This window comes from Lissotriton vulgaris, chromosome 5 (assembly GCF_964263255.1).
Source record: "Lissotriton vulgaris chromosome 5, aLisVul1.2, whole genome shotgun sequence".
NCBI classification, from domain to species: domain Eukaryota; kingdom Metazoa; phylum Chordata; class Amphibia; order Caudata; family Salamandridae; genus Lissotriton; species Lissotriton vulgaris.
In genome coordinates this window covers 1,139,783,881-1,139,806,585 of record NC_141693.1, presented here as the reverse complement: position 1 = coordinate 1,139,806,585, position 22,705 = coordinate 1,139,783,881, and the positions used below count along the sequence as shown (strand labels likewise).

At 44.5% G+C, this 22,705-nt stretch overlaps 1 protein-coding gene across 1 annotated transcript in view; it reads left to right on the top strand.

Moving 5' to 3' along the window:
• Nucleotides 1–22,705, top strand: part of AFAP1L2 (actin filament associated protein 1 like 2) — a 588,328-nt gene that overhangs the window by 324,937 nt on the left and 240,686 nt on the right. The window contains exon 2 of the mRNA XM_086922880.1: nucleotides 4,911–5,042. Coding sequence (XP_086779006.1) covers nucleotides 4,911–5,042 — 132 coding nt within the window. The remainder of the gene's footprint in view (nucleotides 1–4,910; nucleotides 5,043–22,705) is intronic.

Here is a 22,705-nt window from a genome sequence, read left to right as displayed (position 1 = left end):
TGGCAGTTCGGATTGGACTGTTCCCATAGGGCACATGGTCAAGACTGATTTGCATATGGCTAGGTTCAAACTGGAATGGCATGGTGAGCAAAAAAATGGTGGATTAAGGCCCAGAACTCTGTACTGGGGTGAATGTATGACATTGTTCTGCATTCTGTCCATCAACTGTTGTTTTTGCATTTGTCACCCCGAGTGGGACGGGTATGCTCAGATGTGAGTCCTGTGCTCTCAATGCCACTGGAATCAAGCTATCTTGGCTGATGAGGGCTGAAAGCCCGAAACCGGTCCTAGGATGCTTGTTTCCAGTCCAGGGAGGACCTGGCTTGGCAGTTCGGGTTGGACTGTTCCCATAGGGCACATGGTCAAGACTGATTTTCATATGGCTAGGTTCAAACTGGAATGGCATGGTGAGCAAAAAAATGGTGGATTAAGGCCCAGAACTCTGTACTGGGGTGAATGTATGACATTGTTCTGCATTCTGTCCATCAACTGTTGTTTTTGCATTTGTCACCCCGAGTGGGACGGGTATGCTCAGATGTGAGTCCTGTGCTCTCAATGCCACTGGAATCAAGCTATCTTGGCTGATGAGGGCTGAAAGCCCCAAACCGGTCCTAGGATGCTTGTTTCCAGTCCAGGGAGGACCTGGCCTGGCAGTTCGTGCTGGACTGTTCCCATAGGGCACAGGGTCAAGACTGATTTACATATGGCTGGTTTCAAACTAGAATGGCATGGTGAGCAAAAAAACGATGGATTGAGGCCCAGATCTCTGTACTGGGGTGAAAGCAGGCTGTCACTTTAACAATTCCTTCAGCTGATGGTCTTCCAAATAAACATCTTCCTCAGGAAACCACATTACCTGATTATAGTATTGGTCTAAACAAATGGACTCCATCTGATGCCACTACAATTCGCAACATCTTGAGTGGCATCAAATCAGGGTCCCCAAATGATCCATTTCCCCCCTCAGTTTTTCAAACTCTGAATCAGTCCACACTTAATTTAATTATGGAGTTACTGAACACTTCTTTATCTGAAGCCAAAGTCCCGGCAGCCTGGAAACATGCCATGATTGTGCCCCTGCTGAAAAAAGCAAACTCGGACCCTGAGAAACCATCCATCTTCCGTCCTATGTCTTTTCTCCCTACTTTCTCGAAAATCCTGGTGTAGCATATTAACACCCAGCTTACCAACTTTGTGGAGACGCACGATGTCCTTCATACCTCCCAGTCTGGTTTTAGGGCAGGCTTTTCCACGGAATCAACACTGTTGGGTGTTACGGAAAATATCTGCCTACAGGTAGATAAAGGAGAAACCATGGCACTTATTCTTCTTGATTTAAGTGCTGCGTTCGACACTGTTTCCCATACCATCCTCCTAACCACTCTTCAATCCTGTGGTATTACTGGCCTTGCACTCAAGTGGCTATCCAGCTTCCTATCGAATAGGACCTTCCAAGTTTTCTCCCCTACTTCCAGTTCCAAATCCGTGTTTCTCAATATGGAGTCCCTCAGGGCTCCATACTGAGTCCTCTGCTCTTTAATATACATGCAAGTCCTTTGGCTAGAATAGCGGAGCAAGCTGGGCTCATGGTATACTCTTATGCCGATGATACCCAGATTATTTTTTCACTTTCGGCCAAAACTATGCACAACACCACTATGCTCCGTTCTGGGCTAACAAACATTGCCGATTGGATGCACGCCAATAAATTCAAACTAAATGGTGGGAAAACCTAACTCCTTTTCGGTAACAACAAAGCCCTCTGAGGCCCTCAACATTGGCCATCCCAGATGGGATCCCTCCCGCTTCCTGTGCAATCGTCTCACAACCTGGGCTTCATTGTCGATGACCAACTGACAATGAGGCAACAAGTGGTCAAAGTAGCTTCCACCTGCTTTGTCATTTTAAAATGGCTGATTAAAATCCTGTGGATGCTTCCGCTGCCTACCCAGAAAACTGTAATCCATGCTCTCATAACATCAAGATTTAATTATGGAAATGTGTTCTATCTGGGCGCAAGCAAAGAAGTATTACACAGTCTACAGGTAGTACAAAACTCAGCTGCCCGACTGCTCTACAAACTCCCTAACAGAACTTCCATCTCAGCCTCATTACGTGATCTTCACTGGCTTCGGATCAACAATCGTGCCAAATTTAAAGCATTATGCTATATGCATAAGATTAATTCTGGTAAAGCACCTCAGTACCTAAAGGCCTTGGTACCTCAATATCGCCCCCCTCGACTACTTCGCTCTTCTAATCAGCACAAATTCAAAACCCCTAGTATCAGACGAGTCAGAATGGGTGGACATTCTTTCTCCTGTTTGGCACCCTCACTCTGGAACTCTCTTCCCCACCACCTACGCATTGAACAACACTATTTTAAATTCCGTAAAGACGTAAAAACATGGCTTTTTAATCAATAGTCCCTCTCTTCATAGGTCTAGTTTCCTTTAGTTCTTCTGTGTCCCCTAGCGCCGGGAAACCTTTGGGTAGCTGTTGCACTGTATAAATTAATAAATACATAAATAAATGTATGACATTGTTCTGCATTCTGTCCATCAACTGTTGTTTTTGCATGATAAAAAATTGACATGATAAATATACAGGTTGATAAACGAAATACGCTTATTGCAGTTCTAACTCAGAAAGAGGTACCTTTTAACCTCTGTAGCGGAAAAGTTTGCCCTTCAAACAATCCATTCTGCACTCTGAAATGTTTTCAAATCCAATTTCCAACGCATTTCCTGATCAACTGCACACTGTGTTCCATGTCTTGAACTCAACTGGCATCACCCATATTTTATAACCTTTGGATCTGGCTTGCTGAAATCTATTTTTGGATTCAGCCCTTCCTTTTTTGTTTCTTTGTTTTAAGACCTTTATTGTGTCAACTTCTTTTCTCATTGTTAGGTGTATACTTTTTATGTGTTCCTATCAAAGAAATAAAAGTTAGAATAATAAACATTTTCCCCACCCGACTGAATATTTATGCCGCAAAACGATTGCAATTTATCTCGGAGGAGAACTCCTTGCTAAGCTAAGTCTACACTAGACTTTGTGATTTTGCAAACTCCAGCCTCTTCTACTGAGTACTGCGTTTCAGTGTTTATACTGTTTTGAAACTAGTGTTCTTAATGTTCCCCTGAACAAGAAGCAATGCTTCCTGTTGATTCATGGGAAGTAAGTTGATCAGTCAGAGAGCATCAAACCTACTGCAATGCAATGTAGTTACCAATTATTAAAGCTACTCAGTTTGAGTGTATTGTACCAACAATCTCACAATTAATTCTTAAACACCTTCAGTGTTGCTTCACATAATGATTCAATAGCTACAGCACCTCAGATGCTGTATTCATCTGCAGTAGAAACATTTTCACTTTTCAATCACATCATGCTCATCATCTTTAATGGTAGGCAGGCACCAGTATCACTGGACTTTGCCTTAATATTTCAAAGTTTTCTGTTACACATAGACTTGGAAACACCATTACCTCCTCCCTCCGTGTATTTATTCTGCTATGCTTGAAAATGTCATCTGTTTTCATAATGATAAAACCTCAGTAAAAGAAAAAGAAACAGACAATCAGAAGCTGCTTCTGCTTGTCTTTATAGCCATCTTAAGCCACATTTTTTGTTTTTGACCCCTTTCTGGATTCGTTTTTATTTTTGCACCAAGCCGCATAGTTAAATTAAGCATAAGACATTTTACCACGCTTTTACATTTATCAGTGTGCATAGACACCTAATCATTAGAATGCTTCCCTGTCATTCGGGGGATGTTGTAAGCTTAGCATTTTCTACTTCTGTACCACTATTTTATTTCATATATTTATTTAGTTTGAGTGCACATTTCTCATTTATGTACCATGTGGCAGTTAGTATTGTTTGAATATGTATAACATTTCCTTCATTATAGATTGATACTTTATTAGCTGTTCATATAGGCGTTTTCAGATAACCTATATAGTTTTGTAGAACTAAGTGAATGTGCAGCAAGATTAATATGTTCATTCTAGCATTTGACATACAAAAAAAGTATCAGTACAGAGCAAGAAACAGGCAGGTCTAAAATTGTTTAAGTGCCATGCCCCCAGTAACTTGGATAGTCCCAAACAGGCTGCTCATCCCTCATTAACACAACTTTGATGGTCTTGGAGCAGAAACCATCAAAGTTTAGCCCTTAACTCTCACTGGGAAATCTGTTGCTGTCAGTCAGTCGTATTTCCTGTCGCTCTCCTCTCTGGGCTCAGGTCTTCATGTCAACAGTAGGATTTTATGTTGCTGATGGAAGGTGGAATGTATTAGCAAAAAAAGAAAAGATGAAAGGAACACCCACATGAGTCCTTTATTGGTGACCTTATTGGAAAAGAAAAAAATGTGAGGGTTTTTTTGAATTGCCCAAAGGAGACACGATTTTACTAGCATGAATATTTTTTCAGTGTGATAAGTTGAACATTTTATCCATTTAATAAGTTGTAACTCTTTTGTTGTTTTTAATATTTGTATTTGACAACATGCAGTGGTTTTAATTAACTGAGCATGAAGCGAATACATTGGAATCGGAGTCCTTTATGTGGCAACATATGAGGACTTGGAGGCCAGTCCGTACAGTGAAAATTTAGGAGAGAAATAAGATTCTGGGCAAAATTTGACGGGCCTGAGTTAGATACTGACTTTCAAGCACTGCAAATCTTTAAAATCTCAATGCTACAAACTGTTATGAAGGAACCCTGTAGTAGATTAGTAGAATGAAACCTGTTTAAATACACTACTCCTTGCTTTCATTCTCAACGCCGCGTCTCTAAACCCAATCTAGAAATATGGACCTCTGCTATATGAGTAAAATGCTAAGTGTCCAAGTGATGGCATTGTGTTACAACTGACTTAATCTCTCTGTTCCTTTCCAGTTTTGCAGCAATTATTGACAGAACTTGAAGAATTTCTGAAGATTCTGGACAAGGAGAGCCTGAGCAGCACAGCCATACTAAAGAAATGTTTCCTCTCTGAGATCCTGCAGCTGTGTCTCAAGTCGAGCAGTGGTAAGAGCAGACCTGCTTAATAAATCAGATTATGTTTCATTTCAACTTATTGTATGTTTATTTTGAGCTTAATAATATACCCTTAGTCAGAGTTTCGTTATCAAAATTACTCCATGACCAGCCATGAATGACCATGATTGTACCTTGTATATGACCTTGATTTGGACTGGTTGTCCTTATTGCAAGCCAGCTAAAGAAACAAATTGTGAACTATTTGATTGTATTTGTTGAGTAGTTGTTAACTGTGTCTTGTGCACATGAGACCTGTACAGCAGTCTAAAAGAACAGCACAAGTAGCCTTCTTAAAACAACATAAGCCTGATTTTCCACCAAATGTTATGGGTGTTTAATAACAGTCCCGATCCCCCTACTTCTATGATTATCAAAAAACTATACATATTCCTTCCAAATAGGATTTGTCAAAATAAACTGACGCCCTGACTGTGGTTTCATGGAGTTAAAAAGGTTGTGGCACATGTAGCATATTCCCCTGTCAATGACTATGCCACACATACATCATAGTATTACACATCTTTATTCCTCTGTGTCTACTTTTGAACCCCACATTCTAAGCCAACCATCTGATGAACTATTAGTTACATGCCTAAAGTGAGATGAGTCTCTGGTAATAGAATTCCTAGGGCACTGGGCAGTCACCATGTATGCCTTGGTAGACACCACTTGATGGAGCATCAGTTTTTCATCTCCACATCTGTCGTGCGAGCCCTTGTTCTCCATTCTTAAAGAAATTTTTCTTACTGTGCATGGTCCATTGAGGTAAGTTGGTGTTCATTGCTCTCCCAAACATCAATTTCACAGGACTTTCACCTGTGTGCAAGTAGGGTGTTGAACAATAAGCTCTCAAGGTCGAATACAACACAGTTTTCAAATCAAGCTTCACAAGAGTAGCATGCTGCACTAGTTTCTTTAACAAACTCTTCAAAACACTCAAACAGTCTTTTGGTCTGCCGCCACAAAAGGTGTGCTCTTCTGATGCTTTATATTCAAATGCTCTAACAAATCTTTAAACTCTCGACTGTTGAAAGGTTAACCATTGTCAGGCTTCACTTTGGCTGTAACACCCCATGTCACAAAGATGCCATCCAGTCTTTCAATGACTTGTTCTTCACTACTAGGTGAAAGTTCTTCAATTATTGGAAATCGTGAGTATTCATCCATAAACCCCAGCAGGTGATGTCCATTGTTGAGTAGGCCGAAAAAGTCAATGGCTATTGTCACCCATGCATGCTTTGGGAGTTCTGATATGTTCAAAGTGTGGTGAGTAGTTTGTGTTGAAAGGCAGTTGCATAGATGACAGGCCTTCAATTCCTTTTCAATCCTGTCAACAAGATAGGAAAATCAAACTCTTGTCTCGGAGAGCTCATTTTGTGGCAATGATTCCACAATGTCCTTCATGGGCAACTTCAATTATTTTCTGTCGCAGACTCTACAGAATCAGAATTCTCGACCCTCGTAGGATAACTCCATCCTGAGTTATGGATTGTTCATCTTTGACATTTTTGTATTTTTGATATTCAACATCACGGGTGTGTGGTTGAGTATGTTGGTTCCATGACTGATGTGTGATTATATCCTTCAGCTTTAGCATTTCACTGTCATGGCTTGTGGCTAACAAAATGGCAGCTGGTGTGTTTGATTTTACAATACATTTATATAGACCTCAGCCGTCTTGGATGGAGTACCATGACCTTGTATAGGCACTCTGGAAAAGTAGTCAACAGGGTTCTGAGCCTTCCCTTGATGATGCACAATGGTATAATTGTACCTTTGTAATCATAGTACCAATCATTCAACTTGAGGAGGTATTTTGGCCATTGATTGTCAAATATAGTCAGTAAAGCTTGATGATCAGTTATTAACGTAAAACATTTTCCATACAGGAATACATAGAAATGTTCACAAGTCCTTACCACAGCGAAGCTTTCTTTCTTATTTTGTGAGTCAGCACATTCTGTTTGGCATACACTTTTACTTGCATATGCCACAATATGTCTTTGAGCATTCAGTTGTTCGCTGTGCTGTGTACGGATAGCGCCTAACCTGACTGGGCTAGCGCCAACAACAAACTCTGCATGAAGCTTTGGATTGAAGTATGTAATTTCAGTAGCATTCTCAATGGCTTGTTTAATTCTTTTAGAGATTTTCTCACATTCATATGACCAATGAAACATTCTTTTTTCTCAATTCTCTCAATGGAGCACTTACTGTTGCATAGACGTGTATGTACTGGAACAGTAACTGTCCATGCCAAGAAATGATTGCACTATAGAAACATCTTGTAGGGGATCGGCATTTGACAGCACTTGTACTTTAGCAGGATCGGGTGTTCTACCCCATCAGAAAAGATAGGTGCAAATAATTTTAGTTTTGCCTTATGGAACTCAAACTTGTCTGCATTCATAGTCAAACCTCCTTTAGCAAGTAAATGACATACTGTGCAAGAGCTTTATCATGTTCTTTTTGTGTAGCTCTGAAAACCAATATGTCATCACTATAATTCTACACACTTAAAGCTATTAAATCTAAGGATGCCCCCAAAATTAGAACAACTAGACTGTTGTACAAGAAGGCGCTCATTAGAGCAAAGAGTGAGTGGGAGGAATCTAGGTGGGAAGAGCTGAGACAGGCCCTTCTTCTAAAAGATTCCAAGACCTTTTGGTTAATTGTCACTTCTTCAGCGATAGGTGAGAGAGACACTGGGGTCTCGAACATTGCCCCTATAGTGTGGGAGGCTCACTTTAAGTCACTCTACACAAGCCCTGAGTTGGAGGACTTTGGGTGGCTGCCCCAGGGGGAGATCCTAGAACTGGCACTGGCTACACGGGATGACGTGCCTCGGGACCTCTGGCATATGAGTCGACTGCGGGGGGCCCCGGGGACTGGGAGTTTAGACCTTTGTGCCCGTGTGGCTCGGGACCCCTTGCATGAGTGTCGATTGCTGGGGGCCCCGGTCATTGGGTCTTTTCCCTGTCAGACTCTTAGTTCTGATCGGGCCTCCGAGGTCTCGGTTGCCCCAGACCCCCGCATGAGAGTCGACTGCCGGGGGCCTTGGGATCCGGGATCTCGAACTCCTGTACCAGCACACCCAGGGACCCCCTGCAAGAGTGTCGACTGCAGGGGGTTCCGGGTTTAGGGACTTCGCCCTGTGGAACCCATGGCTCTGATCGAGAATCCGAGCCCCCCATGGCCCCGGACCCCCCGCATGAGTGCAGACTGCCGGAGGCCTTGAACCCTGGACTCGGACTCTGTCCTGCAATAGTGAAAAAAGGTGCCCCTACTGAGGCTCCCATTTACTGCCCAGATAACATCACACTCAGGGAAGTTGAACTGGCAATTGAAAAATTGCTCCCAAATAAGGCCCCGGGCCTGGACAAGCTCCCTGGAGATCTCTTTAGATCTCAGCCAAAGATCTGGGCCCCATACCTGTTGGTTCTGTTCAATGCTGTCCTACTGGGCTCCCCAGTCCCTGAGACCTGGCTGGGGGCTGAGATTGTTCCAATTTTTAAAAAGGGTTGCCCGCTTGCTCCATCAAATTATAGACCAATTAGTCTACTCGATACCACTCAGAAGCTGATGGGCCGAATTCTGCTAGAGAGGCTACTGGGCTGGATGGAGGAAAACAAAATTTTGACCACCCTCCAAGCCGGTTTTAGATCAGGGGTCTCGACCTACTGAAGGACTGGGTTATTTAAGACCCAGCGGTGCCAGGGGACAACACCTGAAACCTTCGTGGGTAACCTGCTCCGGCGTACAAGTGACAGAGACACGGGACACTTCCTTCGGCGTCAAAGATTCGAGCTTTATTTACTGCAGGGAACACAGAAGTCACGGCAAGTACAACGCGTGCTACTTGTGGAGACTGCTTCAAATTGGTTCTGTGGATCGCTCCTTTTATACATAATTCACCCATAGGTTTACATGGTACACAAAGTTATATGGCTCGGTTCCCATGATTATCCCCCAGATGGGTCGCTTTGGTCTCTTTGATACATTCAAGGTCCGGAACATAAGTGCGGAAACATTTGGCGGTTCCCAACTGTATAAACCCATCTTCCCACCATTAGTACATTCCAATCAGCAGTAAAACAGATCGAAGAAGGAACAAGGACAGGTGCAGGGGAAGATGGAAACAGTGGGGAGATTGGAAAGGGCGTAAAAGGGGAGGTATCGGGAAACACGAGCTCCTGGCATCAAAGGGACGTGCCTAATGAGATGCACGGCTGAGACAATAAACCGGCACGGCAAGATGAGCCTCGAGCGGGGCCATTTGCCTTACAGTATCATCCCCCTCGTCATAAAGATATTTTTAAAGGGCATGTGTCTTCCGTAGATGCCTTGGGAATCCCAGGGTCGCGAAGCGGACAACGTCCGTTCGCTGGCTACTTGAGGGCAAGAGACAAAATGGATGCCATATCTAAGATGGAACCCGTGGGTACAGATAGAATACCCCACGTAATAGACGAACGGTTTAGTTTAGCACAGCAAAACTGCGTACACCCACTAAACTCGTCATTTGCGGTTCATAGATATCAGACTCGACCATATTCATGCAAGCCAAAAACATCACTTACAATTGTCACGGAACCTCAGACGCTCCTTTTGCCCTCATGTAGGCAAGCACTAGTCGGAATCATACTCGATATTCATCAGACCATCTAGATGTTGCTGTAACATAGCTCTGTCCAATCGAGCTTCTTTGGTAACAGGCGGCTGTCTTATACACGTTGTAGCACAGAGGCCACATAAGGCAGGACCACACTGCACACAAAGGCAACACGTGAACAGGAATGCCACAACAACTCCGATAATCATCAGAATCTTCCAACCCCAAGTCGACATTAGGCCCCAAAACCACCCAATTAGCGTCCAATCCCCTACGTCCACGTGTATGGACTCAGAGATCTTATGCAACTTTGAGATGGCTTGATAAACAGTCGGAGCGTTATCTGGAATGAAAATACAGCAGCTCGAATGGATCACCTTACATACCCCACCTCGATCTGCTAAGATCACGTCTAAAACCATACGGTTTTGTAACGTCATAAGTCTATCCGCCTGAAGTTCTGTGGTGATATTACCAAGGGCACTGGCAGTAATATTAGCTGTCGATTCCACCACTCTAGTCAACTGTCTCAGGTTCCTACTATTAACCATAGGCCCCCAAAACGGGAGGAAACCCTTGAAAAAGTCTCCTGCCTCTTGACCGGCAGTATCCTCTTCGCTAATTACGCCTCTCACAACTCTAGTCTTGTGATAGTCTGCATCTACAGTGAACGTCGGAGGCAACAAATTTGCGATAAAACATGAGCCCACAAAGTCGAAGGGCAACCATGCATACGCACGATCATGACAGATAAAGTATGTACCCTTGGCAGCCAGAAACACAGGAGACGAGACCATCGGCAAAATGTAATTCTCGGTGCAAGCACTCTCTCCAAGTCGGGCTTTCGATCTTCGGCCACGACCTATTAGACAAAAATTACCAATGTGGGGTACGACCCATATCGGAGGCGAGCTTTTAAGCTGTTTTTCACTAGCAAACACACTATACTCGCCTCTACTCAGGACCCTATAGGCTTGTGCCTCTTCTTCTGGAATAAGCGAGGGTTCATAGATATCTCTATCTAAATCCTCTATCGCTATAGACAAAGGCTTCTGATACGAGCCAGGGCCAGAGTAGGGGGATCGTGGCTCTCGATTGGGGTGGGAACCTAGTGCGCTTCGAAACATTGTTTGAAATGCTCGAGCAGAACCCTGGGAACTGTACGGTAAAACCAAATATGGAATTCCCTTATCTGTGGTATGTGGCATCAATCCACACACCCAACAATTAGTAGTGTTAACCACTAACTGGTGCTGGTGAAGGAGCTGAATAAAGGAATTATTGCGAAATTCCGCACGTCTAGCCTGCTCTTGTTCGGGTAAGATATGGAAAGAATGAGGAGATGCAGTAGAGGTAAGTTTAGAGTCAGAAGTAGGAGTAGGTGTAGGTATGGCAGAAGGTAAGAAGTACGACATCATATAGTACACCCCACCCGCCAATAATGCAGAAACAATCAAAAGCAATACAAATATCTGAAACATAAAACATTTTGTACGGCTAAGTTGCTGTAGCTCAAATCTTTGTGCCTGTGCTCTTTCCACGTCCATCAGCTTTGAAAACGCCATCCCCTATGACCGTCCGCAACGTTTCTTGACGCACTTCGTTCTGTGTAGCAATAGTCAATCCCTAGGAGTTCCCAGGAACCGACGGTCTTTAACCTAGCGTCAAGACCTACTAACCAGAAAGAAGTACGCGCGCGGCCCTACGGCCTTTATTTACAATATATATGCAATGTCTCTCAGCTGTGGAAGCAAAAATACATAGAAAAAGAACCTTCAATATATACAAGAATAATTGCAATGATACAGGTGTTCAGACTGATCGTGGAAAACGGGATAATGCAATTGCCAAGGGGCAAAACAAAACTTTATTTGTCCTTAGTACTGGATCGCAAAAAGTATCGAGTTTTCCCAGGACGTGTCTGTTCATCGAACAAAGGATCCGTTGAAGAAACAGAGTTCTGTTGATCAGTCGAATGTTCTGGTCTCGAGTCTTTTGATGACAAATGTTCAACAGTATCTTTCTGCTGCACTGGGGATTCTCCGACAGGTTGTGCGTCGCTGAAAGGTACAAACGCCGGCAATCCTTCGGACTCAGTTGAAGCAATGCCCTTCCTTACCCACGAGTCTGCCGGTAACGGAATAGGAACTTTCTTCGTATGGGTGGCATGCACCCAATTTTTCCGGCCCTCTAAACGAACGGCAGTTCTCGTGGCAAGGAGGACCTGGTAGGGTCCGGTGAACCTGGGCTCCAAGTTCTTCTTCCGAGAAAAATTTCTGGTGACCACCCAGTCTCCGGGCTGGAGCTGGTGGCCTGGACCCTCCGTCTGCGTCGGCAATGCTTCGTAAACCTGTTGGTGAATTAACCTCAGTTTAGCAGTCAGATCATGAAGATAGTCAATCAACATTGGGTACTCAAGATCACGGAACACACCTGGTCTAGGGACCCCCCACACATTTGCAGGGCGACCGAACACTATTTCATAGGGACTAAGCCCTACTCGGGAGTGAACAGTTGCCCTTGTTGACAGTAAGGCTAAGGGTAAAGCGCCAGGCCACGAAAGACCAGTCGTAGCCTGAATCTTCGCTAGTTTTAGTTTAAGGGTGCCGTTATACCCTTCAACCAAACCAGCTGACTGGGGATGATTGGCGCTGTGGAATTTTTGATTAATTCCAAGGCCTTTGCACACACTCTTCATCACACTCCCCACAAACTCACTTCCGTTATCAGACCACACAACCCGAGGCATTCCGTACCGAGGAAAGTATTCCTTCAGTAGGATTTTTGCCGTTGACAAAGCAGTGTTGTCCTTGAGAGGATAGGCTTCGATCCATCGGGAGAACGCACAAACCACAACTAAAACATATTTCAGGTTATTGCATCGCTCCATATGGATGAAGTCTAATTGAATCACCTCAAAGGGACACGAAGGGGGAGCAAAACTACCAGGAGGAGTTGGGGTTCCCTTACCAGGATTGTACAACATACATACCATACAATTCTTAACCAATCGTTCAGCACATTTCGTGATACCATCATTCTTCCACACAGGAGACAGCAACTTACAAATACCTTTCACGCTAATATGTGCTAACCCATGTGCCATTGTCACAATAGCCAGCACATACGCATCTGGCAACATCCATCTCTTATGTTCCGACAAGTCTACCCAACAACCATTCGCATCCAACTTTCCCGTACTTTCATTCCACTTCTTCTTTTCAGTCTCGGTGGCCTCATTTTGTATCGCCTTCACACTCTCAATAGTGTCCTCACACATACTAGTCTCCGCAGGCCACCTAACCGAACTTGCCACATACATCCGAGTGCTAAGGTTCCGGGCAGTCTCCTTAGCAGTCTCATCCGCAAACGCATTACCACGTCCAACATCATCCGTCACCTTACGATGTGCACTACATTTAACAATCGCTACCTGTTTAGGCAACGTAAGTGCATCCAAAAGATCGTTCACAAGTTGGCCATGCTGAATCTTCGTACCATGCGACGTCATAAAACCTCTCTCTCTCCACAACCGTCCAAAGCTATGCGCAACACCAAATGCATACTGACTGTCAGTATACACATTCACACGTTTATCTTTCGCTAACACACACGCTCTAGTTAAGGCAATCAGCTCTGCAGCCTGGGCAGAATTCTGATTCAATCTCGCAGCTTCCACAACAGTACTCAAAGTTACAACAACATACGCAGTGGTCACATCACCATTCGGCAATTTAAAACACGAGCCATCTACATACAATGTTCCATCTGGATCTTCTAAAGGAGTGTTTTTAAGGTCCACTCGACCTTTTGTTTCCTCTTCTGTTCGCAAATAGCAGTCATGGGCTGCTATTTCATCTGACTCTGTACTAATGGGTAACAAAGTTGCCGGATTCAGAACATTGCAAAGTTTTATCTGAATATGACTTGCCAGCAGCGTCAACTCGTATCCGGACAACCTCGCACTTGTCAAGTGCTGAGTTTTCGTACGATTTAAAAGAGTGTCGACTGCGTGCGGAAGCATCACCGTAAGCATATTATCCATGACCAATCCTGCTGATTGTCGGATGGACACCGCAGCTGCCGCTGTTGCTCTCAAACAACTCGGCAATGCTCTAGCTACCGGGTCCAAGGTCGAGGAAAAATATGCACATGGACGTTGCTTATCACCAAAAGGTTGCGTTAAGACGCTCAAAGCACAACCTTCCCTCTCGTGAACATATAATGTGAACGGCTTACTGTAGTCAGGGGTACCTAACACAGGAGCAGAACACAATGAATCACGTAATTCAGAAAAACTCTTCTGACATTCCTCCGTCCATGGTAAAGGAGTTGAAACATCCTTGCACGTAAGAGCCACCAATGGTTTCGCTAGCAATGAAAAATTTGGGATCCACTGTCTGCAATACGACGTGATACCTAGAAAGGCACGCACATCTCTTTGTGTTATTGGCACAGTCATTCGCGCAATTGCTGCAATTCTCTCTGGGGTCAACCGCCTTCCCTCCTTTGACAATAAGTGACCTAGATAGGTTACTTCTTGACAACAATATTGGAGTTTAGAAGGTGACACCTTGTGATGTAAGTCACAGAGATGTTGCAGCAACGACACCGTAGCAATTTTGCAAATGTCCTCAGTATCCGCAGCTACCAATAAGTCATCGACATATTGGATTAAGGCCGCACCAGCCGGCAACGTAAACGCATCCAGTTGACCCTTCAAGGCTTGACTGTAAATCGATGGACTCTCACAGTAGCCTTGAGGAGCGCGTTTAAACCGGAAGCTGCATCCACCAAGAGAGAAACCGAAAAGGTCTCTACTTTCTTCTGCGATCGGGATGCTGAAGAATGCATTCTTCAAATCAATCACCGAAAACTAAGATGCAGATGCTGGAATCAGAGTCAGTAGTGCCGTGATATCAGGCACAACGGGGAACTGAGGAATCACAATTTTATTTACCTCCCGTAAATCGATAACAAAACGATAAACAGGTGGTTTCGAAGGATCAGTACGTTTTAAAATAGGCAGTACAGGGCTGTTGCACACGTTTCCCCGAGTCTCTTCAACAACGTCTTTGTCGATCAAATCATAGATGATCGCTAACAGTGCTCGTTCACCATCAAGAGAGATACGGTACTGGGGAATACGTGGCAATCGCACATTAGATTTCAACTGAACAACATAAGGAGAGATGTCAAGCAAGCCCACATCATTGGGACCTGTTGCCCATAGTGATGCAGGAAGAGAACTCAATTCCGGTGGAAGCTTATCGAGAGACAAGTACATAGGAGAGACAACCCTCTCTCCTAACGTAAGCTTTACACCCGCAGGAGAACAATACAGAGTTGCGTACAAACGTTTTAGCAAATCCAGACCCAAGAGATTTTCACCACAACCAGTAGTCAAAATCAACGGAGCTTCAAGGTCACGTGGTCCAACTGTAAGGGGCAAAGGGCGTGAAACTGGATTGCTAACGGGGGCGCCAGAGAATCCAACGGAAACATTTGTTAAGCCAGACAAAGGTGCGCCAGGGAGTTTCGAATGCATAATGGAACTTTTCGCTGCACCAGTGTCCAACAGAAAAGGCTCAACGACGCCCGATGTAGCAACTGCGACGTAAGGCCCTCTCTGATCAACCGGAACTGATACCACTCCCTCTCCTTGTCTATGGCTGTCCTAGTAATTACTGTCGTCAGTTCCCTGATCGACGTAATAATCGTCTACATTGTACTGCGCAGATCGTCCTTGCGATGATCCACGTTGATCGAAACAGTTATTAGAATTTGATTGGTTATCTGATCGGTCGTTTTGAGCACCACGACCTCTACCACGTGATGTCTGCTGAGAACCACCACGACCTCCTCTAGATGAGTTACCACTATTACGATCGTTCAAAACAGGACAATTGAATTTTAAATGACCCTCCTGTCTACAATAGGCACACTGATTGTACCCTAACGAGGATCTTTGAGAAGAGGAGTCATTTTGAGATTGCGATCGATTAGACTGCGACTGTGATCTATTTTGCTGTGAAGCATTCTGATTCGAACGCGGAGGATACGCTTGCTGTAACAACACTTTAGTTTTAAGTTCTTTCGTCTTTTTGTCAGCGCGGTCGTTCTCCTCTTTCTCTCTGTTCTCATAATACTGTGCTGTAGCCAATATTTGAGCCGAGGTAGAAACGGCCCACGCACTTTCAGAATTTTTCAACTTACTGCCCAAATCAGGCAATAAGTTAGAGACAAATTTATCCACGAACAACCGTTGACCACCCTCAGTGCCCATATCCTGCCCACTATGATCGATGAATGCCTCCTCAAATCTCGTAAAGAAGTCGGAGACACTCTCGTCCTTTTTCTGCTTACAAGCTGACAATTTGTCCCAATTCACCCTCATAGCTGGCATAAGAGTCTTCATTAGTGTAATTATTCTCTGAGGGAGAGCGGCAATCAACTGTTCGGGTTTAGCACCACCAGTCTGCAACCCATCCGCCGCTATAATGGCCGCCCAATCACCACCCAGTTCGTTTGCGTGATTTTCCTGACGAATCTTAGCCCATACCGGTTGCGGCACAACATTGCCAAACAGCATATCGATATCGGCAAGATTCATTATCGTAGCATCTACAAGCTGCGACAATTCTTTATAATACCCTGCAGGATTTTTGCGAGGGTCAGGCAAAGATTGCTTCACCTGTAACACTTCCGATCGTTTCCATGGGAGATGTATCCATACTCTCTGGAAGTAGGGTGGAACAATGGGGTTAGCATTAGGATCGCCTGGCATCCACACTGGTGGAACTTCCCACATGGGAAACTGACCAGACGCATCTAACTGCCTCTCAACGTCCTCAACAAACAGGGCTTGAGGTATAGGAGTGGGACGGAAAGATAACAACCGCTCAACAGCACGTCGAACATTGGTATCCACTATCAGTCCGTTCGAGAACTGTAGCTGTAGATCAGACAAAGCAGTCAACACCTCGTCAGGTGCATCGGCCGATATCTGATCGCGCAAAACTTTACACATTTCTTCGAAAACAAATCTTTGTGTCGGTACATTGAATTGACAGAACGTGTCAAGTACAATACGTGGAGGATTTCTAAGAGGATGCGTCATCCAACCCATCGCCATGTTATATAGCGAAGCGCGTTCCCTACCACCGGGAAGCTGACTACGTCTCTGAGGACCATCTGAACCGGCAGACCCAAGAACAGGTCCAAGAGAATGAAAGAAGTTAGCCGCAACAGGAGAAGTACGACTACGAGTAGCTGAAGAAGTATAGCACAAGGGACTAACAAGAGAAGGAGTAGAAACAGAAGCAACAACAGGAGTTAGTAGAGCAGGAACAGTAGCGGGAGCAGGAGTATGCGGAAGTGGAGGAGCAGTGGGAATAGCAGTAGGCAAATGAGCAGGAACAGTCGGAAGAACGGGTGCAGGTTGAGGAACAGGCTGAAGAACAGGTGGAGGAACAGGTATAGGGGGAACCACTGGAGCAGCGGTACCCTGTACATACGGAGGTGGCGATTTCAGAAGATAAGACATTAGAGGATCCTCAACTGGTTCTTCCTTCTTATCCGACTCCGTAGGCAAAGCAGGATAGCATTTATCTATGGACATACGCTGTAGCCTATCAAACACTTCCTTTTCCTTATCCTCCTTATCACGCTGAAACTGCTCTGCTTTCTTTACAATGGTAGCAACACCATCTCTCTGATTACGTTTAGTCTGTCTGATCTCCTTCTGTCGGGCTTCTTTACGCCACAACCGAAAGGCATCAAACATGGCCGGCCTTGACTTTTTCGCAAATAATTTAGCCTCTAGATTATCTAAGATTGGAGTCTCAAAGCTACCATGAGGTGGCCAACTAAGGACACCATCCTTCTTAGTATACCGAATCCAGTAATCATTAAAAGTAATCGGGCCTAGCCCATGCTTACTGTAGAGCTCATAAGTGGGAGTTCCAACCGGAGGTATCGGACACGAGTCCTCCAGTCGGGAATCCGTACCACAACGTCTGAAACAACTAAACAAAGTACAACGACCAGGCATCTTGCACACTAGCCGTGTTTCACAAACTTCAAGGGTTACGGGATTTACCAAGTCCCAGCAAAGAGCAAAAACCCTCGGTTTTTGGCGTCTGCAGTCGTCAAATATCACAACAAAGTACCAAGAACCACAAATGCAATGGAACCATGCAACAACTAAGCAACCACAACCAAGAACTCTGGGAGCGACCCACAAATACTTAACTCAAAGATCGATGGCGTCACCAGGAAGGCCCGTCAATCGTCTCGCTATACCAAGGTCTACGCCAGGCGCCAAAACAGGTCTACAGTCAGGGCAGCAGTCCGTCGCAGCCGTCAGGAGGCGGGAATCTTCGCGGGAAAAGTCTTCGGGCCACTTATTTCGACAACAGGATCGATGAAGCGGAGTGCACCTTCCCTCGGAGATTTCACACGAAGTTCCTCACGATCGTCGGGCTTGGACAGGTACCACTGATGCAGCCCCACGTTGGGCGCCAACTGAAGGACTGGGTTATTTAAGACCCAGCGGTGCCAGGGGACAACACCTGAAACCTTCGTGGGTAACCTGCTCCGGCGTACAAGTGACAGAGACACGGGACACTTCCTTCGGCGTCAAAGATTCGATCTTTATTACCTGCAGGGAACACAGAAGTCACGGCAAGTACAACGCGTGCTACTTGTGGAGACTGCTTCAAATTGGTTCTGTGGATCGCTCCTTTTATACATAATTCACCCATAGGTTTACATGGTACACAAAGTTTTATGGCTCGGTTCCCATGATTATCCCCCAGAGGGGTCGCTTTGGTCTCTTTGATACATTCAAGGTCCGGAACATAAGTGCGGAAACATTTGGCGGTTCCCAACTGTATAAACCCATCTTCCCACCATTAGTACATTCCAATCAGCAGTAAAACAGATCGAAGAAGGAACAAGGACAGGTGCAGGGGAAGATGGAAACAGTGGGGAGATTGGAAAGGGCGTAAAAGGGGAGGTATCGGGAAACACGAGCTCCTGGCATCAAAGGGACGTGCCTAATGAGATGCACGGCTGAGACAATAAACCGGCACGGCAAGATGAGCCTCGAGCGGGGCCATTTGCCTTACAGTATCATCCCCCTCGTCATAAAGATATTTTCAAAGGACATGTGTCTTCCGTAGATGCCTTGGAAATCCCAGGGTCGCGAAGGCAAGAGACAAAATGGATGCCATATCTAAGATGGAACCCGTGGGTACAGATAGAATACCCCACGTAATAGACGAACGGTTTAGTTTAGCACAGCGAAACTGCGTACACCCACTAAACTCGTCATTTGCGGTTCATAGATATCAGACTCGACCATATTCATGCAAGCCAAAAACATCACTTACAATTGTCACGGAACCTCACTTGGACCAGATCTTCCGACTCCAGGTCCTATACTGGAAAACTGCAAGAGTAGAGGGTGGCAGCCTCTACCTTGTTTTTGTGGACCTGCGGGCCGCATTCGATCTGGTCCCGAGGGAGAGGCTCTGGACGGTGTTGGAGGAACTCGGTCTCCCTCCTTATTTACTGGACTCCATAACCCGGCTCCATATTGGAAATTACGCTCAGGTGAGGTGTGGGAAGAACGGGGAATTATCTGATCGTTTCCCTGTCACACGAGGAGTACGCCAGGGCTGCTTACTAGCCCCCACCCTCTTTAGCTTATATGTCAATGGCCTGATAGACAGACTTAATTGTGTCAGGGATAATGATGCACCACGCCTGGCCACTGGCAGGGTGCCCTCTCTGATGTTCGCGGACGACACCTTGCTGTTGTCGCGGACATCATTGGGCATCCAGCGGGTTTTGGATGGGTTTGTTTCTTTCTGCGCCTCGCGGGGTTTGGATATCAACTTGGAGAAAACCAAGTTTATGATCTTCAACCCCCCGAGGCACACCCGCCCAAACCCTACATTGAACGGAACCCCCCTTGAGCGAGTCAAGACCTTTACATACTTGGGAGTGACTTTGACAGAACAATTCACATGGGACCAGCAAGTCTCTAAATCCTCCTTGAGACTTGCACAGATAATGGGTGGCATAGGCAGATTTTGCAGTGCCTCATCCTTTAAACCGGTTACCCCTGCCCTAGAGATATACAAAACACAGGTCAGGTCTGCAGCCTTATACGCTGCAGAACTCTGGGGACACATCAACACATGTAACCTAATGAAAGTGGAACACTCCTTCATGCGGCATTTGTTTGGTCTCCCGCAAAGTACACCTCTGCTCCCATTACGCTTGGACCTGGGCCTGGAACCTATTACTGAGCTGGCGTCAGCCCGACCTCCGCTCTATTGGAGAAGGCTCTGGTCTGTGCCGGAGCTGGAACCGTTTAGAGCAGAATTCAAAATCATTTGGGGACAGTTAAAGACCAAGAACATACCTTGGTTGGCACATGTTAAGTCTTTTTTTTATCAAATTGGCCTTCCCCAACTTTGGGATACACCGGAGGACAGCTGCTTGAGGATCCAAAGGACTGTCTTGGTGGCAGCTGTAAAAGCGCACAACCTTAAAATGCTACACTGCTCAAATTCCTTGGGCAGACTGTCCAAGGAGTTCCTCACAACAAAAGTTGAATTCAGGATGGAGGCGTTTTTGGACCTGGTGCAGCCTCCTCTGGCAAGAAAGCTATACATTCAATTGAGACACTGCTCTCTACCAGTCGGGGAATTCACTTCAAGATGGACAAAAGCGACGAAGGCTAACTGCCCTGCCTGCAACCATGCCAGGGAAGACATTATACATATCCTCTTTTTCTGCCCAGCATATGGTGAAATCCGGAAGTGCTGGATCATTCCACTTTGCAAAAACTTGGGCTTCAGGCACTGTGCACTTGCCCGTAGAGTCTTAACCTATGATACTACCCCTCCCATTGTCTTTGCTGTTTTCCGGTTTCTTGTCGGCATGTGGAGGAGAAGATCCGCAATAATCCATAAGGGCTAAGGGACCACTGCTTTTATTTTAACTACTCCTTTGATATCCATTGTTTAATAATTTTTTAACTTTGACGTATTTATATTTTAACATTGTGCTTGTATATATTTTATTGCACCTTTATGGTCTTTGACCGAAATAAAGTTATCAAAGTAAGTAAGATTGCACCATAGAAACATCTTGTAGGGGATCGGCATTTGACAGCACTTGTACTTTAGCAGGATCGGGTGTTCTACCCCATCAGAAAAGATAGGTGCAAATAATTTTAGTTTTGCCTTATGGAACTCAAACTTGTCTGCATTCATAGTCAAACCTCCTTCAGCAAGTAAATGACATACTTGTGCAAGAGCTTTATCATGTTCTTTTTGTGTAGCTCTGAAAACCAATATGTCATCACTATAATTCTACACATTCATGACAGTCTGACACATCGAATGATGTCTTGAAACAGCAGCGGATGACACACCAAAACTTCATTGTTTGTATCGAAACAAACAAACATATGTAGAAAAGGTTGCAATGTACCTGTAATTTTTTTCAAGCTCTAAGTGATGATAACCTTTAGTTGAATCAAGGCGAGAGAAGACCTCTGCACCATTTATTTACATTATCATGTCAGCAATGTGTGGACCTGGATGTCGTTCTCGTTCAATTGCTTTGTTTGCCTGATGCATGTCAATGCATATGCATACAGATTTTTCACTGTCCTTTTTAGGCACTACTACTATGGGAGAAACCCATGGCATCTGACCAGTTGAACGATCAATAATGTTATGCTTAAGTAACACTTCAAGTTCTTTTTCAACAGCTTCTTGCAAATGAAAACCAATTCATCTAGGTCTCTGAGCAACAGGACAGATTCTTTCATTAATATGTAGCTTTATTTTCATATTCTTAAGCTTTCCCAAACCATGAAATAACTAAGGGAATTCACCTATTATTTTGTGTTGAGCATTCATGTTGTAATTTACGGAAATCAGTCCCATATCAGCGGCTGTGATGAAACGGAGTATACAGGCACTTGACGTTGTGTCCTGAAGCACATGGATGGGTGCTTGCATATTCTTTTTCTTGTGTATCATTGTTGCTACAAATGAACCTTAACTTTTTTCAGGGTGTTGATGCAGCACATGTATACACTTTGGTTTTTGATGGCTTAAGTTGCAGAAATGGATATAGTTCATTGTATTTCTCCTCAGGCATAATGTTTATCGATGTACCACTGTCGATAATTAAAGTTATCAAACAACCATTTCCGTTCAATGTAACCTTTGGACAATGTTTGAATTACTTTGGCATGTTGAGATTTCTTTGACTGATATTTTCTTTCACAAGCGGCCTTTCCAACATGCACATGATTTTCTGAGGTCAACCTCAACATGGTACAATAATTATCATCACTTTCACTTGATACTGGTACAGAAGAACTGTGTGGCGATGAGTTAGATGACGGTCGACTCTGCTCATTGTTAATTTGTCTCAACTCATGTCACTGCTAGGCCTTGTGGGTGTACGTCAAACATTGATTCTGGAAAGTTCTGGCAGCCATTTTAGCTTCATGCCCTAATGCATTCACTTTTTTGTTCGCTACACATACCATTACAAAATAGTTCTTATGCCCACAGACTTTACATATCTGTCTAAGAATGGGACATTTACCTTTGTGCGAAAATGAAAATCCATACCTAAAACACAACTTCTTTTTATGTGTAGACATCCCTTTGTGTCCTTCAGTCTTTTGTTTTAGATTCCTTTTCACACTCAAGATGGTATTTGTTCTGGGCACCTCCAGGCTCCATGCTCTCAGCACGCTCTTCAGCTCTGGTAGCCAATAACACTTGCTCCAGACCAAGAGTTTCTCTCAGACCTTGTCATCTGAATGAATCTGACAAACATCCATCAATAACTCTAAAACACATAGCTTCTTTATCATTAAATGTATTGAACTAGCAATATCTGGTGAGTGTCATGTCTCTCCACAAATTCATCAATGTTTTCACTGAGTTTCTGTAGTTCTTGGTTGAAAATGAATCATTCGTAACCAGCATTTGGC